This window comes from Cynara cardunculus, assembly GCF_001531365.2.
Source record: "Cynara cardunculus var. scolymus isolate 2C chromosome LG 8, CcrdV1, whole genome shotgun sequence".
Lineage (NCBI taxonomy): Eukaryota > Viridiplantae > Streptophyta > Magnoliopsida > Asterales > Asteraceae > Cynara > Cynara cardunculus.
Genome location: NC_037535.1, coordinates 7,529,622 through 7,547,770, shown reverse-complemented (window position 1 = coordinate 7,547,770; position 18,149 = coordinate 7,529,622). Strand labels below are relative to the sequence as shown.

The window sequence follows — 18,149 nt, the reverse complement described above, 5'->3', positions numbered from 1 at the left end:
TATATATATATATATATATATATATATATATATATATATATATATATATATATATATATAGAGGCATGTTCAAATGAAAACCGTGTATTTCTAAGAAATCGTGTAAACCAATTTCGACCAATAGGAAAATTTCATTTTTTTCTAATTAAATTTAATCAATAAGGATATTTCGGTCATTTACAATATTTTCTATTAAATATGAAAGTTATTAATAAATCTTAATTAATGAAACGTAATAAAGGAAATTGTATAAATGGTAATATTTAAATATTTAATTATATTATAATATTAAAAATTTGAATTTGATATATTGTTATGAGATTGAATCTACAAACGGGTCTTGAAGATTGAATTGCATTATGGGAATGAAATCGTAAATTATGGTTCAAATTAAAAAAAATAATATTAATGAAACAGGTTTCATGAAGGTGAAACTGCTTCATGTTGTAATTGATTCATGAGTAATATGAAATCGTTTCATGGTGAACCACGTTTCAGTGATGGTGTAGTTGATCCGTTTAGTAGAAAAAATGGAACATGAAACAGGTGCATAATTTATTTGGTTCGTCATGAAATAATTGCTTAATGAAACAGGTACATGATGAATCTGCTTCGGGATCTTGAAGATTGTAATCTGCTCTAGAATCTTGAAGATTGAGTAAAGGAAAGAATGCATCAAATCATGAGTGAAATAAAAAAATTAATTTACATGAAACAGGTTTCATGAAGGTGAAATTGGTTCATGGCGTAATTGAACAATGAGTGGTGAACTACTTTCATGGTGAAACCCGTTTCAGTGATGGCGTAGGTGATCCATTCAGTAGATGAAATGAAAAATGAAACGGGTGCATAATGTAGGTAGTTCGTCATGAAATAATTGCAAGATAAAAAATAAATTAATTTCATTAATAATAATAAATGTTAATGTAAAAATGTTAACGTAAAAATAATAAATTACTTTAAAAAAAATAGATTAGTTTCATTTATAATATGAAATACATGATATGGTTTCCTTGAATAAATGAATATTTGGTTTTATCCTTTTGCCCTTAACAATATTATAAAATATATTTTCAATTTTTTTTATTTTTAATTTACTTAAATAACCTTGATTAATCTTAACCATTGATCAAGAAAATAAATAAGTAAGATTGGTTTACACAAATAGAGGCGGTTTTTATTTGATCGCTCTTTTATATATATATATATATCTTACTTTTGAATGAAATATGCTGCCCAGATAGTTTGATTCGGTTGAATTATATAGACCTTACATTCATGCCGAGTTAGTTAGATCATATAGACCTTAGTTTGATTGAATCATACAAACCTTTACTTTGGAATAGGATATATTGAGTCGGTTAGATCTTACATTCAAATGGGATAATACCAAGGTGTACTCTATTCATAACTCTCTTCACATGGAGATTGTTGACTGTTTCCACTTGATTTAGGCAACAATTATTTCAAGATCTGCAACTTCCTTATTGATATTTAGATTCGATCGACCTCCTTATCTGTTACATACATAACTAGGGGCAAGTTTCGAGATTAAAGTATCATCAAAAAACTTGTATCTGATACTAGGAATGTTATCCTTACAGATTTATTGCATTCAGAAGGTCATCCATCATCTCACTCGTATCGAGTTGTATACATCAATGTACTTCCCTGCTGTTTTGTTCCAGCTGTTGTCGATTTGCATAATTTTCTGTACGATATTCTCCCACTCGATTGGTTCTGCATCAAAAGCAAAATATTGATGACTTCAACTTGGCAAGATTTCTTGATATTTATAAGCAATGAGGTGTTCGTGGATTTTTAGATGGGAGTGATTATGTGAACTTACGTTCCCGGTAATACGAAAATGAACGATCTAGAGCCCGACATAGGGAACCTTCATCAATTCCTTCAAAGACAAACCTTGAAGAGAAAAAGAACTAAGCATTTTATACTTGCTCAAGTATTCGAAAGTTATAATAACAATGGGAATCGAATCAGAACTCTGCCGAGTGCAACTGTGCAAAGTGAACAAGGGTAAAGTATGGATCAACCATACAAGTATTGTACTTATCCATACAGAAAATGGATTAATCATTCAGACGCTAGGTAGGAGCTTATAATATTCAACCCAATAATTTCCACTCTCCTCTCTAACAAAACACAGAAGTCGTTCGCCCCTACCCTGCAGCACCCTTGATCTCCCTTGGACACACAATAGGTCAAAGTATTTGAAACTCAAAATGGAAAGGGATCACTTGCACTCGTAACAAGAGGTAATGTGTGGAAAAAGTTTAAAGTTTTGCAAAAAGGGTATATGACGTTCACACCCCATACCAGTCCCACGGCCATCATGGGCATGTCCCAGGTGGGTAGTACCTGGAGTCAAACCCCAGACCTCCTATTCATTTTGCAAAGATGTCTACCTTCTTATCCCAAGCCGTGGGGATGAAATAGTTCAATTCTCATCAACCCATATCTAAAATTCAACTTAAGTTCACTACATGAAAGATGGACTCATGGTAGCAAACAACTTACAATGGAGGTTGCAGTTCTTCAATCGCTAATAAGAGTAAAAAGGGTTTTCACCAAGTGTTGTTATCCAACTTCAGCTATATGAACGGCTAGATCTACTACTATTTAACCAAGAAATTAGGTGATAGGAAGTAAGAAAAAGCTTTAAAGTATTTATTTCTAAATAATTTAAATCCATACTCAAAATAAAAGATTACCCATTAGCCATCTCAGGCTGCGACTGATCACTCATATCAAAAACAGTGTCGGCAAGGCCACCAGTTTTCCTTACTATCGGCACCTGAAATTATCATATAATGGTTATGATTAGTTTTCCCTCCTGCACATGCCAAGGTGTGCATGAAATGATTTTCTCCAATTACCATTAAATTGTACTAAACTCACATGGTTCACAACTCAACCAATCCCATTCCTGGAAACTAGTCGGAGTGAATCAATAAGTAGAAAGAAAAAACTATGCTTCTTTGAATAATATACCGATCCATAACGCATTCCAATCATCTGAGCAAGGCCACATGGCTCATATATAGAAGGAACCACCACCATATCCGCAGCAGCATACAACATATGCGACAGCTCCTCGCTGTGATCAGCATATGTCTAACTGTTAGCATAAGGTTAGGGTTTTTCATACATGACTCGAATGTCAGCAAGCATCCATTCCAAAATCCTAATTATCATAAACAAAACCAAAATAATACATATATGATAAATTTGTGTTGCGCGTCTTAAGATTACAAATTTGTTGGCAAGTTGCTATGATCTTATTCATAGGCTTTGGACCTGACGTCTTGATTTCCCATGTGTGTTCTGGTATAACTTACTATGCTGTTATATCGGTCAGATATTCGATATATCGGTTATATCTGTGATATATGGATCTAAAATAGCGGTTAACATAATATTTCTTAGAATTATATATATAATATGCATTAATTAGAGTTTAGAAATATAGTTTCAAAATTAAAACATCACATCATCTAAAGTGTTCAAAAACGAGCTAATATAAAAGAAATAAGAAGACCGTTGTGGAGGCAGATCAATTTCAGACCTAATTTAAGTTACCAAGCCCAAAAAACTAGGCCCATGAAGTAACAAAAGCCCAAATATTTAAACCCTAAAAAATCGATATATCGGTCCGATATTTGCATCAAAATATCGCTAAAAATCGGGAAAAATCGGAAAATATCGCCGATAATATCGGGGACGATATTTTGACCGATATTTATGGACCGATATTTTCTTTAGGAGCGATATCCGATATATCGACGATATATCGCGATATTAACAGCATAGATAACTTAAACAAGTAACCCAATGGTTCAAGTCCATTGTGTGCGAACTTGGCTAATGAATTAACGTCATAAATTTACAAAGAGGCATGTGAAGATATGTCATGCTGCATATTAAGTGTCCCAGTAGAACCTTTCACATTAGACTAGCTAACTTAATGACCAAATCTCATTTCCCACCTGAAATTTGTTCATTTGGTTGATTGATAATTGGGACCATGAGTACTTGACAGAAAACTATCATACTAGAATGATGCCCTTGCAGCAGAAGCGACATTTGATCAGTTGGGTTCATATCATTTATCTAGCCTGGAGAAGATATCAAATAAAAAACATGACAAATTACAGTCATACCCTATCATTATTCCACAAAAGCCATCCCTTCGCACAAATATTTACGACCCGAGGGAAAATGAATATTTGGTATGATCAATATGAGAACTGACCTTTGTAACTTGAGTAAATTAATTGTGTCACATCCATTCATATGGAAATCCATGTCTAAAAATGAAAGGATATGACCATAGTCGGCATGATTCCGTCTAAAATCAGCCCTCAACTCTAACCTAGTAGACTTGATCAAAGAGTAGTTAGCTTCTTAGGTAGGGGTGTGGTGTGCAACATTATATTCTTATTTTCTCATAAGACCCAACCCCCCATTCCCTTCTAAAGGAAGAACATAAATAATATAACCAGGATTATGGCCTCCACGGAGTGAGCCAAAAAAATTCCCCCTCACATTGGTGTCTTCGGAGGTGGGTTCCGTGCGGGACCGGTTGGGGTTGTGAGTAATCAACTTTTTGTCCAAATATAACCAGGAGTATGGTGTAATCTCATTAACAATAGAACATCATCAGTATATTTCTTATAAACATCCACTTGTCAAGGAAAAATAAGAATGAAAAGACAACACCAAATACAAATGCTAAGCCTAACCAGTAGGCATATTTATGCATGAAAATATTTTACCTATACATCAATAGGATACGAACCGTAGAGCCTTTGTTATGCTACAAAAACAGAAATAAGTGATGGTCAGCTTGTAGTCATTGCAAAAAGAGCAGGAAAAAGATACAATTATTCCTCTTCTCACAGAAGATCCTACAAACAGTAGATTTAATGTTGGCAACAATTGAGATGTAAATATCAGCACCCAAGATATATCTTAGAAATTGGGAGCCAAAAAACTGAGGATCTCTGTGATCCTTAGTTTTTTATCTTCACAAGTAAAGTAATCATTGAATTCAACAGAAATCAACCAAGCCTCCTTACTAAAACGAGATAACAAACTCAGCAAATCATTACCAAATTAGCTAGAGCTTCAAATTCTCTTTCTACCCTACTATCGGGAGCTTTTCCCAGAATAATCATTTGTCCACCCTGTAAAAAGGAGGAAGAAGAAAACTTACTTACTGCAAGCTAACGAGAGCAAGATAAATCAATCAAGTCAACAAGGGCACTTCATTCTTAACACTATTAAGGTGGTTAAAATTGTCTGAAAAGACAATGACAACCAATTAACATGAACACCATGTATCCAGTCCAAGCTGAACTCAATCCTAGTTTCATGTACACAGGGGCAGACCCACTATGGTGCACACGGTGGCACGGGCCACTGCTTCATTCTTTCATCGTAGTGTAAATGTATTAGGGTCGTGAAAGGAGCCACCATATTATTTTGTTGGGTGCAACCATGTATTCGCTGAAACTACAATGATAACTGATACGTCTCAGCCCGACCCGCACTGGGGTCGGATATATCAGCTTCGCAAAAGAGAGGCAGGAAACAAGTAGAGGGGGTTGTTCGCAATTTCCTTATTCTTAATTAGTTGATTAGGAAAGATATTAATTAGTTTATTAGGATAAATATGTTTTCCTATTTTTTAGGATTAGGGTACGGCTTTATTTAAGGGACCGGCCACCCCATTGTTTGCATTCATTCTAATATTTTGATTCTTGTCGTAGACATTGGAGATTACTGGGTCTCGAATTCCAAGGTTTATTTTAATAAGCATCCGATTAGTGGTACTTTTGGCCGCTAATCTTGATTTTGCCAATTGATTCATATCAAATTGGTATCAGAGCATCGATCTTGCGCCTGTGATTTTATCCACACTACCATGACCAAGATTCAGGATCTTGAAGCTGAGTTGACCCAACAGAAGGCTGCCGTCGAATAGTTCCGCGCTGAGACGACGGAGCGGTTCGAAAACTTGGAGACCATCGTAGAATCGTTGCTCACTGAAACGGGGAAGCGATATGCGGAGATGATGAAGTTCATGTTGCAACAGTTCCAGGCGTTGAAGCCGCCACCACCACCGACAGCAGCCATGCCATCGCCAATCTTCACCGATTGCACCACACGGCCCATAATGCAGCAATCGAATCCGATTTTTGATGAGAATGGGGCGCCCCTGCCGCCGTGGCATGCAACCAGCAGTACGTCCAGGGAACCGAACAGGTCCATCGGCACTCAAGAAATTCCTTTTTCGGAGTCAGGTACGTTTGCTTTTTCTGAGACTAAAAGGCCGTTTGGCAGCGGATATGGAAGGGGCTCAGGACCTTCGGGGGAACGGGGGTGGGTGTTCGGGACGGACTACCGTCTTCGTAAGCTGAAGATGCCGTTGTTCGATGGAACTGATGCATATGGGTGGGTGTACTTCATGGAAAGATTTTTCGACGTTCAGGGATTTGTTACTACGGGGGAGAAGTTGAGGGTAGCGGTGTTAGGGTTGGAGGGACAGGCCCTTGCATGGTACTGATGGAGTGATGATAGGCACCCTTTTCGTCACTGGGAAGGATTAAAAAACCGGCTGTTGGCTCGGTTCCAGTCATCTCAGGAAGGGGACCTATACTAACAATTTTTGGCAATTAAACAGGAAGAGTCGGCACGCGAGTATATAGGGAAATTTGAAACAGTATCGGCACAGCTAAGGGGTATTCCTGAGAAAATTATTCAGGGTACATTCCTAAAAGGGTTGAAACCGGAGCTACGAACTTCCGTGCGGTTGCTTCAACCAGTGGACTTAGATCAGGCGATCCAACTAGCTCTTATGGTAGATGAAAATAAAACTATCAGCACTGCGAACGCGGAAAAAGGGGAAAACAAAAGTCAGCTAGTGCGGACCGGAGTGGGGGGCTCACGGCCGATGGCCGCCCCACCAACGGGAACCCAACGACCGACAACAGGGGATAACGAACAGCCGTTTAAACGGATGACAGACTCGGAATTGGCAGATAAACGGGCTAAGGGCTTATGTTTTCGATGCGACGGGAAGTTCACACCCGGACACCGTTGCCCCGAGAAATCCCTGCGGATCATGTTAATGGATGATGAAGATGACGAGGGGGAAGAGGTAACACCGGAAACTCACACGCACTTGGATGCGATGGAGGTGCCAGTACACTCAGGTGGTGGAGCAGTTCCCTGGCTTTCACCTTGAGGACAAGGTGAATCTTTGGGGCGGGGGTAATGATACGTCTCAGCCCGACCCGCACTGGGGTCGGATATATCAGCTTCGCAAAAGAGAGGCARGAAACAAGTAGAGGGGGTTGTTCGCAATTTCCTTATTCTTAATTAGTTGATTAGGAAAGATATTAATTAGTTTATTAGGATAAATATGTTTTCCTATTTTTTAGGATTAGGGTATATTTTTCAGGATTAGGGTACGACTTTATTTAAGGGACCGGCCACCCCATTGTTTGCATTCATTCTAGTATTTTGATTCTTGTCATAGACATTGGAGATTACTGGGTCTCGAATTCCAGGGTTTATTTTAATAAGCATCCGATTAGTGGTACTTTTGGCCGCTAATCTTGATTTTGCCAATTGATTCATATCAATAACACAAGTTTCTCTTGGTAGAGTTGGTTTGCATGGTCTTTTCTCCTTACCAGCATATGTTTGAATCCCATTTCTATCATTTTCTTAGTTTCTGGCTTTAAATTTCAGGTTTATTATGTTTCTAAAAAATGGAGATAAAAGACTCTAACACAGGACCTCAGATACAAAAAGCAAGGAACTAACCAACAAACTTTAGTAAAAAAAAATCCATAACTTGGTTTTTTATAGTCAAATGGAGCCACCACTTGAAAAAATTTCTAGGTCCGCCTCTGCAAGAACAATGCTCTGCAGGACCAACAAAAACATGGAAGGGCTTGTATATACTGCATCAAATTCTATACAAGTACAACCAATTCTCATTCTCATACATACTAGTCATGTTCTGTTATGTACTAATATTGTTTTTTTATCAGTTACAGACATGATATTCTTGTTTTTCTAGAACTTCTTTTGGTTTCATGTAAGCCTTACCCCAACTACTTTGGGGTAAAAGCTTGTTATAGTTTCCATTAGCTTCCTACAAGGTTGGTTATATACAATCTGGTAGCAAAAAAGCATAGTACAGAAGCCAAACTCAGGAAGTTCAATTTATGTACAAGGGGGGAAAAGCCTTTAACTGTTATGCTGACTGGATGGAATTTCATGAACTATTTCACGCTTGTGAATATTATTCTTCAAACTACACTTTTGGAAACAACTTCATTCCATCTATTGATTTTACTATTTTCTTTTGGATGGATATGCTAGAAAGAGTAAAGCAGCATAACATTTCAACCAACTTACTTGTTCTTCAATATGATTGATCGCATGCCTAATTAGATGAAGACCTTTTTGAGCAACCAATCGACTAATGCAAACAACTAAAGGTACCCTGTCAGATAAGTGGTTATTGGACGCATTGCCTTCTAAAGCCAAACCAAGCCCCTTTTGGAGATATTGCTTGCATACTTTCTTTCCAGAGGTGTTCTGAGCTGAAAATAATGTTAACATACACAATTGTTAAATCAGACTGGCATTCCAGATCTCATTGTGGCAGGAAAAGTGATTTCTGGAAGGCTTGGCGATTAGATTTGATGTCAAATCTTAATCATGAAATATTAACAAGATCAATAAAGTGCCTACAAAGCAACATAGCCTCACATGATTGTAAAGTCTTACTAAAGTTAAAAGCTAACTTCTACAGGACTCCTTTATCCAAAAAAGAAAACTTCTACAGGACTAATTGATTGTTAAATTTGAAAGCTACATTCTATTAGGATTTGATATCATGGGTACATTTTGGCTAACAAAAGATATGCATACAAGATGAGAGCAAGCATAAATGCAAAACTTGAGATGCATGTCTGGATATAGAGAAGCACAAGGACAGGGCCTTAACCTGTCCTAAAAACACCGGGCCAAAAAAAGACCGGGTCGGACCTTAACCAGCCCTTGGCCAAAAATTTAAGACCAAATCCAAACCGGCGGCCCTAACCTATCCTGTTGAGATTTAAAAAAATAACAAATCCTTTTGGTATCTACAAATTGATTATCATTTCTGTCTTCTTGAATATTTTTTATATTCTTCACGGCTTTTAGCCTTCTTTAAGAGATCAAATTGTGAGGTGTTTGGATATAAAACATCCGGTATTCTTTCTAATAAATCCCCTCAACTCCGATTGTGTTGCATGTTGGGTTTAAAGTCGAGGCACACCGATAAATGGACATATCTTTAAAATATTTTATAATTTTTCTTGCATTAATTTTACTATTGATGACCACAGATTATTGTTTTTAATTTCCTAGTCATAAAAATAGTTGGGGTAAAAGCAACAAGCCTTGAGCGGTTTTTTCGGGCTATGACCAGGACTTGACTGCATCGGTTTTCGTTTAACCAAGGACCGATTTTCGGGCTTTATCGGGGATTTCTTAACCAGTTAAGGACCGGTCCTAGTTTCAAAATTTAGGACCGAAAAAAGGCTTTCGCCTATAACCGGTCCTTGGGCCGGTCCTTTTTGGGACTGGTCCATAATCAGTTAACATCTCTTGAGCTGCATGCTTAAGTTGGTTTTGAATGAATAATTTTTCTTCACATACTCCAGATGCATTCATCCCTGGTTTATTCACATAATCATAACCTTGTCATTCCTTGTTCTACATGCTCAGGAAGTGATGAAGCAAGAGTTTCATGACTGCCTGTCTTCAGTTGAGAAAGTTTAGACGCTAGTTTTTTCTCTCTTTCTCTAGCTCTCATCTCCACATGCACAAAAATATGATCCTCGCATGTTTTAGCTTAATTAAATGGAAGAAATGTTACAAGTACACTGTCTCTAATTGTTTTTATTTGATAAGCATAAGCTACAAGGAGGACAAACCAAAATTATGATGAAAATTACCATGATAGTTGGCAGGCAAGAAAACATCACAAGCAGGGTTCCACATAACAGTATCAATCCCATTAAGAATACCATGGTACCTACAGTAGATGATAATTACACATAGTCAGGTATTGAATGAAATTACAAACCTAATATGTGAAGCATAGCCAACGAAAGGAGAAATGAATTCAATATTAACAAGTCTGAAAATAAAAATATAAGAAAAAATGTAAAAGATTATTGCATCAAATCAAAGAAATGTGTCCAAATGTTAACTGCAAGGCAATATGAGTAGAAAAAACTAAGGTATAGATGCTTCACTAAAATATAGGATGTTCCAAGTGCAAATTTTGTCATGCTATACTCTTTTGCTGAATAATGTTTTCTCATCCAATTAAAAAGGTGACAAAAGAAAGGAGGTTGTGAAGGATTGATAACCCATAAAAGGTTCAAAATACTAGTCAATCATAAGTGCTTGGTGGTATTTTTTGGGTAACCGTGGGTATCCGGATCAGCTTATGTGCACCCCGAGCAACCAAGAATGGCCTAGAGTCATCGTAGGTGAACCTCCATGGCCACAAGGGCTTAGGCAGCACCTGGATTGGATACATCCCCCTGGGCCTTAACAGTGCGATCTTGGTGCTAATCCTTAAGGTGGAACTACCTTGGAGGTCATGCATTGATGTACTTCTTTACGCCTCACCACTTGAGAATAGGGAAGAATGAAGAAAAAAGCAGCAAATATCATTGAATTCAGAATCTAACATGAACTACATATTTGTATGACATTGGATGAGCATATTGTGATGCAGTATAACTCCAATGAGTACTCATAAGCATAGCATGCAACGCCTGGCAGAGCTTACTTGTCACGATTTGTTATCAAAGCACTTGCAAGCCATCCAGAACAAAGTGTTTCGTTGAGGTAAGTAGGAGAGACTGTACTGGAAAAAGAAACAAGTCACATGTCATGATAAACTTAGAAACCACATTTGTATGCGTATGGAAAGCATAAGAATTGATTTCTATCTTCCAGCATATATAAATTTCATCGTAGTTGAGAGGCACATTTAAGGAAAGAGACAAAGACGATCCAAAGGGTACTTTCAAAATTGCCACTTTATAATCTCTCTAAATTTAAGTTACAGTCTTGTACTTCCTAATTCTAGTGATTTCCTCTGAATTTTCTTACAGCAGGACACATAGTTGGTATCCTTTACAACAAGAATTATTCACGGCCTAGTCAAAGATTTCATTTTAATAACATAAAATATAATTTATAGAAGAGATTTCAAGGAATTAATATGATTACAAAGTCGATGGCATAAATGAAAAATAAGAGAAACTGAAGAGAAAAAAAGGTAAATTTCAAACACACTTTTCTTGGATTGAATGAGCTTTGGAGTCCTTTTTTTCTTTTTTATTATTGTTCTATTTCAATTTTTCGGGCAAAAGAATACGTTATCTTTTGGTTGTAAATTTTAATGTATTGACTAATTATATACCTAATACCTGAATCAAATTCATTTGTTAAACAAATTGTGAAAATGTATTCATGCTTCTCTATTATTCTTCCCCCTCCAACTCTAACGACATAGGTTTGCTAGCCTAGTCCTTGAATACGGAGATGAACTATTTTTAACCCTGTCACCGGGTTAAAAAGAACAGATTGGCTGAATAATACATCACTATAATAGATACACTATCATGCATACACACACATTAATTTAGCCAAATTGAATGGCATGCAGAAGTCTACAAACTACTTACACTACTGAATTGCTGTACACAATGCCCCCTTTCAATAAACTCAGCCTCTCCGGATTGTGCCCAATGGTTCGATCATCAATTGCCTGTTAATTGAGAGAAATGGACAAAAGAAAGAAATCATTTTTTCTCCACCTACGAGAGTTAAGAAACAAGGTCACATGCAGAGTGTTGTTCAAATTTCAAAAGAACTCAAAAGATGCCAAATTTTATTTACAATCGGGTGTTGAAGACACAGAAAGAAGTCACCGAAGATGCTGAATCATTGACTCGGTGGATCGATTACATGAGAGCACTAAAGAAATTAAATCCAATAAAGATGATAGTAACTCTGTTAAGTACTAATGGTTCTTTTATCCTTTGCAAGTACCTGGAATAAGAACGTACTGCATACATGTATAAGAGAGATGATGACACATAAAAGTATTATGACTAACCTTGTCAATAGAGGCATATACAGATCCATCAAGACCACACTTATGAAGCTGCTCTTGTCTGCCAAAGGAACCAAGGTTGGTTCATTTAAAATTTATTTGAATCGTGGGAGACCCTTAACATGATTAAACCAAAATTCAACTTTCAAGATGCTCTAATGCTGTCAAAGCTCAGATGGTGCCTATCTCGGATAGATATTCATTATGGCAGCCAATTTGAAAATAAATGTGATGATAGGAATAAAGAGTGAGGTTTAGGGGAAAACCCCCCAAAAAACAAAAAAAACCAAGGAACACCCTAAACCATTCATCTCTACGGTATGCACATGTGCATACAAGTATTTGAAGATGTTTCCTGCTTTCTATGCACGTGTGATTGTTATGCACATGTGTATACTGAAACATTACTTGTATGCACATGTGCATACCGTACAGCTGAATGGTTATTACGGTGTTCTTCAGTTTTTCATTTCTTGCGGTTTCCCTGAACCTGACCCTAGGAATGAAATATGGCAGATAATTCATTCGTAATTCAAAACTAGTGCAAATGACAATGGATGAATAAGTGTAACCAAACTAAACCCCCAATATAAAAGGTTTTAGGAGCATGTATCATATAAACGCCATCACCCATTCCCCAATCCCAAAAAACCAAAAAGGAGAACTATTTATGAGCATACCTGCACTCCCCATAATGCTCCATGTTGTGAATTGTCAATACTATTCTTGGTTTCTACAAAGCACAAACATTAATATTATTAATTAACAGAATCTTAGAACACTTTAGAGATTTCAAAGAAATAAATACTCGAGTGTCGCCACAAGCTAAGGTCATACCTGAAGTGAAAGATAGTGGTACATGTCCCAGTATAGGAGCGGCAGTGCACCTGTCTGCCATTCATGGACATGTATGATATCAGGTTGTGTTCCTGTTACCTGCATTTCATCAATGGCTACTTAAGAAGACTAATGAAAGGCTGCTTGACAAGGAAAAAACTATGAAAAGTTATTGCTTGTTCAGTTGGCAATGTCTAAAAAGTTGTTCATAAATTTCTTCCGGGTAATGTTGTAAATTGTAATTTTGTTAATTGGAGTAATAATTTATTTAAAACATGATAAACGATATTCTAAATTTATGAAGGTAATCATATTTCATAAAAAGTTAAATCTCAAACAAAAGGATTTGGAGTGTAAGCATTCTTTCTTTCATTTAATCTATAATTTTTACCATAATGGCCTACACGAACAGTTGCTTCTGTTAAATAGCTTGATTTTGTTTTCATACATTAAAACTTGAAAAATGTGCATGGTACACAAAAATCTTAACAAATTCTTCTAATCAGATATAATCTAAACAAGGGGATGGAAAGTAACCCACAAACCTGCATCCATTCAAGACAAGCACGGCTGAAGAATAAATAAGCCTCCAACTCATTGTATGAACCTCTATATACATCATCTCCCTTAAAGAATTGGTTCATTGGTTCAATAAGTATCACTGGAATGCCCGAAACTATTCCACGGTATGCATTAGTTTGGATCCAGTTCCCATCGTTATATGAATTATATGTAGACATCAGAGATAATTCTTGGATATTCCCCTTCTGGATACACTCATAGAAAGGAAGCATAATTTCAACTTTATGTCCACGTAATAAACATGCACGAGCTAGCCCAGTTACAACATCACCAAGACCACCAACTTTTGCTATTGGTGCCATTTCAGCAGTCACATGAATAGCATGCAAAAGATCAGAATCTTTTTCTATGTGAACAGGAACCTCTGAATTGGCATCCCAAGTGTTGAACTCCCTCTTCCAAAATGGGATTTCATCACTTGGAGAAGGCCAGTCAACATCTTTTAATCTTAAACCAGTTATGGATTCTGGCTTGTCAGCACCTACCTAACAAATGTATAACAACATTTAGAGCATCTACCCAATAACAGAAAACAAGTTAAGTAAGAAAGCATATGTCAATGTACCATGGTTCAGATTAGAAGATGGGATGCACCTACTTCGCCACAATTGTACATAGATAAGCCATTTTAGTGACTTATGCCTCACTATCCTGAGTACAGAAACCATATGATGTTCCCTAAATTAACCATTTGGCACCCGATCAAGAGGATGTTATACTCTCTCTACTTAGCATCATGTTAGATGAAACTCGAAAATATAAATAAATACAACATTGATATCTTTTTTAAGGATTCCATGCCACTTTGTAAACTATAGCTTTCCTACAACAATGTAGCTTCTAACAACACTTTCAAGTGTGTATCAAAATTCTACTATTCCTTAACTTCATGTTAATGGTAAGCTGTTGAATCATCAAGAAGCTAACGTGTTGTCTAGCATGAACAGAGAAATCTTCAACTCCTTTTCCATAAAAGAAAAATAAAAATGAGCTGGCGACCAAATGGTAAGATTAACCATCCTGGCTATAAATCTCAGGTTTAAATCTTCTGGGGGCTTAAATAAGTCTTTCAACATATCACCAGGTTGCACAAACAGGTGCACGGATAGCATTGACGATATTGTTAGTTTCCTAATTTGAAAAGAAGGCAACATTTATCTCAATAAGTTATGTTAAATATAAACAAAAAAGGATTTTCTGGAGGACCAAAGAAACCACATCCGAAAACTGAGCTACATCATACTTGTTCTCTTTTTACAAGTGCAAAAAGACCATGAATGTACCTGCTAATTTGTCATGTTTATGATTGTTGTGGATACTAAACTTCTTTCATAGGAACATCAACTTTATAAGGTAACAAGCATTACAAACCGGAAAATATGGTGGTAAATTAGTAAGAACATCCAAATCAACTTTGAGGTTTTTCAATATAAGGTTTGACATTGAAAAATCAATAGAGATGCATGAAGTATATTAAGCTAGTGAGATCTTCTTAAAGAAATTTTCAACATAAATAGTACTGTTGTTTGATGAAGTGTCATGGTCTCGGTGCATTCCAACAGATTCTCCAAAATAAAGAATCAAAATTCAAAATCTCTATACAAAGATTTACTCTCAGTTTCTCCATTTTGGAGATTACAACATGCATTGTATTATTAAAATATTCCATGCATTTTAATAAAATATTATTTCTTACATATAATTCAAAAATTTCTTATTGGTGAAATATAATTTAACAAATGTTCTCTCATGGTAATCATTTCTGGAGTTTCAAGAACTCCCAATCCTCTCTCCTACTTTCGGAGAAATCCTGAGGTTTGGAAACTCTGTTTGAGAAAAAATTGCTCAAAATCTCCATTTTCTACATTTTGAAGAATATAGAATTGTGATGCTATGTTTTAAGAGAATTTGTTGCCCAAAATCTCACTTCCTCACTTTTCTGCATCTTTAGACACCACTTAGGTTTCTTTGACATGATCATATCACATAGAATCTGAGTGAACTTCAAAAAGAAAAAGAAGAAGCTACATTTTTCCTTTTTCAATCATCAGCCCTTGTGTTTTTCATATACAAATATGATCCCGGTTTTGTTTCTGATCAACCACACACAAAAATCAATTGGTAATAGTCGCTATGAAGTTAAATATCAAAATTTTGTCAAACCAAAACCCATTTTCAACTTTAAGATCGACTCAAATGATCACCCAATATCAAAATGTAATCAAATGGTCTGAAACAACATTTAAAATAGTTGTACCTCGTCCAGATGAATTGCTTGAATTTTAGGATCGAGTGAAAAGCGATTAGGGAAACGATTCGCAGAATCGAACAAAAACCTCCGGTTGTTAGCCTTCTTCCTCTTTCGAACTGGGAAAGAGAAGCAATCTGATATTTTAGTTGGGAAATTCCCAAATACTGAAGGACTGACAGCAATACTCAAGACATCCATCGATTTATCTCCTTCTCACACGGATATCGAATTTCTCAAGAATTAATCAACACAAGCGGACTCAAAACACCGAATTGCATGAATGAGCGGAGAATTATGGCAGTGATCGAGATTGAAAAGCCGCCATTGTCGCTGCCACATAGAATTTGGAAGCACGCAAGCCAACGCTTTCATAGATATTGCGACAGCATTCGAGATTCGAGCATTATTCCTTCTTCAAGTTTCCTCACACGTAAAATTGGAGCATCTCCAATGGTGAACACTTGATGAGAGGTTGAAAATGAAAAGGTTAACCAGTAACGAATTAAAAGAATAGCTTGATGTTCGAAAGTTTGGTGACATGAAAATAAATTAAAAACACAAAAAGGCTTTTGAAGAATATAACCATCGGAATAAGTACGTGTCTTTGTACCCGGGAGACATCGTATGCTACCGATAACAAGAAGTTTTCAATGTTTGGATGGAAAAAGAAATATTTATATCGATTCGGCATCGGTAATAACAAGTTTTTGATAAGTTACTTTATTCTAACTTATTAATTTATTTCGCTATGTTATCGGTAAACTAATCCAAACACTTTTAAAACTCTAGTTAACATCACATAAGTTCATAATCACTTTTATAAAAAAAACATAAGTTGTTTATGCAATCGCGAACACCCCCTTGGTTTTCGTCCATGATGTTTAGTGAAAAGTCTCGAAGGGAGGTTTAATCTTTGTTAAATCTAGAAACCATTTTTGTGGTTTTTGTTTTGCTCTGAAAAAGGTTCTTGTCACTAACTTCATTTATTTTCTCTATTAAAAAGAATGACATTTTTGTCTATTTCGTTTTTTCTTTTTCTTTTTCACTTTCATCTTTTCTCTATTTTAGGGGCTGTTTGGCAGTTGCTGAATGATTTTGTGCAGAATGGTTAAGTGGTCAGAATGGTTAAGAGGGTCAGAATGGTTAAGTGCTGAATGAAATATGGTTGTTTGGTAAATGTTATCTGAATGACAATAAATTACCATTTTAACCCTCTATATGATTTAGTACTGAATGAAATATAGTTGTTTGGCAGATATCTGAATAAAACAATTACTTTGCAAATATAACTGCGTATTTCATATTAATTTAAACAAACACTAGTACAAAACAAGATTTTTCATATTAATCAAACCAATACATCATCTACTTAAAAATCTCCCAAAAGGGTTTACATCTATAAAAAAGATAGCTCTATCTTTTAGCAAAACCAAAATCCCAYAATCTTTTTCATATGGGTTCTTCAAGAAAATCAAAGAATCACTGAAAGAATCAACTAGTTCATCCAAAATCAACCCCTAAAGAAAAGTCAACAACCATAAACACCCAAGAACACACCACCTACTGAAATCTCAAGTTGGTTAAWTCTATAAATCAAGATTCAGATTCAATCACCAAAAGTAATCCCGTTAAACATATAGCATTGATGATGATCAAAATCCCATTAAACATATAACATTGATGATTAAAAAAAAATTAGAGAGAAAAACTTACCAACAGGCAACAGGCGAAAGGAGGCAGAAGGAGGAACGAGCAGAAGAAGGAACGAGTAGTAGGAAGGAGGCGAGATCGACACAGCAGACTGGGAGGCAGCAACTCGTGGGAGGCGACACAACCTCAACTCGTGGGAGGCGGCAACTCGTGGGAGGCGACAGAGCCTCAACTTGTGGGAGGCAGTAACTAATGGGACCAGATCGATCGACACAGCAGCAACTAATAGGAGGCAAGATCGATCAGAAGAAGGAAGAAGGAAGGAGGAAGAAGGAAGAAGGAAGGGGGGAGAAGACGGTTCATGATGTTTCAAGAAGGAGATGGGGGGAGAAGACGAGAAGACGGTGATGATTTGGGAAAGGAGGGCATAGTTGGAAAAATGAACCTCTTAATGGTTTAGTGAGGTATAGGATGCAAAATGGTTAAGAGCCAATTGTCACAATTAAGAGGTTTTATTTTTTTTGCCAAACAGCCTCTGCCTCTTAGCGATTAAGAGGCTGCCTCTTAATGTCACCATTAAGAGGCAAACAAACAGCCCCT

General features: G+C 36.4%; 1 protein-coding gene across 5 annotated transcripts; it reads right to left on the bottom strand.

The window, feature by feature from the left end:
* Positions 1-1,315: 1,315 nt before the first annotated feature.
* LOC112517009 (glycogen synthase-like) lies at positions 1,316-16,317 on the bottom strand. 5 transcript variants are annotated; one of them, XM_025124299.1, is made up of 16 exons: positions 15,906-16,317; positions 13,612-14,133; positions 13,067-13,165; positions 12,910-12,962; positions 12,233-12,290; positions 11,799-11,881; positions 10,895-10,972; positions 10,047-10,126; positions 8,455-8,642; positions 5,133-5,207; positions 4,797-4,837; positions 3,013-3,118; positions 2,733-2,815; positions 1,850-1,923; positions 1,603-1,740; positions 1,316-1,532 (listed from the first exon to the last, which is right to left on the bottom strand). In XM_025124299.1, exons 1-15 carry the CDS (start codon positions 16,095-16,097, stop codon positions 1,631-1,633), a joined length of 1,842 nt encoding a protein of 613 aa, XP_024980067.1. In that variant the 5' UTR covers positions 16,098-16,317; the 3' UTR covers positions 1,316-1,532; positions 1,603-1,630. The 5 variants fall into 5 exon arrangements, 3 of the variants coding, with proteins under 3 accessions (XP_024980067.1, XP_024980066.1, XP_024980068.1); XM_025124298.1 differs by having other exon boundaries at positions 1,316-1,740; XM_025124300.1 differs by having other exon boundaries at positions 1,316-1,740; positions 13,612-13,833.
* Between the last annotated feature and the right edge of the window lie 1,832 nt (positions 16,318-18,149).